The 1,485-nt window shown below is 45.5% G+C and overlaps 1 protein-coding gene across 1 annotated transcript in view; it reads left to right on the forward strand.

Annotated features, from left to right (window-relative positions):
• Positions 1-326: 326 nt before the first annotated feature.
• The window catches only part of LOC119413007 (cGMP-dependent protein kinase 1), a 130,933-nt gene continuing 129,774 nt past the window's right edge, over positions 327-1,485 (forward strand). The window contains exon 1 of the mRNA XM_037680036.1: positions 327-598. Within this exon, the coding sequence (XP_037535964.1) occupies positions 342-598 (257 nt within the window). The 5' untranslated portion in view covers positions 327-341. The remainder of the gene's footprint in view (positions 599-1,485) is intronic.

The raw sequence follows: 1,485 nt of genomic DNA on the forward strand, positions 1-1,485 counted from the left end.
GCCCGAGAGGCGCGTGAACTGCAGGAGTTGCTCCTCTGAGCCAAGTTGGACGGCCTGCCTTTGGTTTCCTCAATGAAGACGCAGCAGCAGCTCCCTGGAGACTTGCTGGACGGAAGGAGCTGCTCCATCACCGGGTTTAACCCCAGCACGCCTCCCCTCGGCTCTCCTTCTTCTTTTTAAAATAAACAAGCAGCCAGTGAAGGGAGCATCATCATCCTGCGCGGATCCTATCTACGAGGGCGGGTTTGTGACGATTTGTTTTTGTCGGGGGAGAAGTTTAATCTTCTTTTCTTTTCTCTCTCTCTTTTTTTTTTTTTTTAATATTTTTTTGGGGTTCAGCAATGAGCGAGCTGGAGGACGACTTTGCCAAGATCCTGCTGCTCAAGGAGGAGAGGATACGGGACCTGGAGAGGCGGCTCGCGGACCGGGAGGACGAGATCCACGAGCTGAAGAGGAAATTGCACAAATGCCAGTCGGTTCTGCCGAGCGCGCAACTTATTGGGCCGAGGACCCGCAGGGCGCAGGGCATCTCCGCCGAGCCGCAGACGCACCAGGACCTGTCCCGGCAGACGTTCCGGAAATATCCCAAATCTGACAGGTATAAGGAGACAGCTTCCACTTTGACTCGTTTTCCACCTATCTGCTGTTAAAAGTGTGAAAAAGGCTCGGGCTTGTATATTGCTCAAACAAACTCACACGTTTCCTCTTTCTTTCCTTTATTCCACTTTTTTTATTTTTTTTATTTACTTTTACGCATCTTTTTTTTTTTAAATCCCAAACATGAGATTGAGAGCTTTGCCATGAATGGAGGAGCGCGCAGTCTTTGGGTGAATGACGCAGCTCCAGAAAGAGCTTGTAATTGATCAGATCCATCACGGAGGTCCCAGGGGGCCCAGACTGGAGGAAGTGCTGCGCATTATTGGCTTTTAGTAGCTGGGTACGGATGGCCCAAAGTGCATGTCTGCGGATATTTAATACTCCATTAGAAAACGCTTTGTTTGACCATATGCTTCCTTCATCACCTTCGGATGCTCGTTTTAGGTTCACAGCATCTCATTCAGATTTTTTTTTTTCAATTCTCCACCCCTTAAGGGCCTGCAGCCAGCTGAGGTCATCACATGGGGACCTTTGACCTTTACTGGATTCACTGTGCCAAACAGTTGAAAAGACTCGGTTTGTCTTTATCTTTCGTTTCATTCTTATTCTCTTTTACTTTCAAGCAACTTAACACATGCACAAACACATGCACATGCACAATATGGCTCAGTGCCATGGACAATGAACTTGAGTTTATTAGGGTGGCTAGACAATTTCCATTCTTCACTTTAATTAATAAACTTCTAACAGGAACAGCTACGAAAACAGATCTATCTATCTATCTATCTATCTATCTATCTATCTATCTATCTATCTATCTATCTATCTATCTATCTATCTATCTATCTATCTATCTATCTATCTATCTATCTATCTATCTATCTATCC

Source organism: Nematolebias whitei, chromosome 1 (assembly GCF_014905685.2).
Source record: "Nematolebias whitei isolate Nwh7 chromosome 1, NemWhi1, whole genome shotgun sequence".
NCBI classification, from domain to species: Eukaryota; Metazoa; Chordata; class Actinopteri; order Cyprinodontiformes; family Rivulidae; genus Nematolebias; species Nematolebias whitei.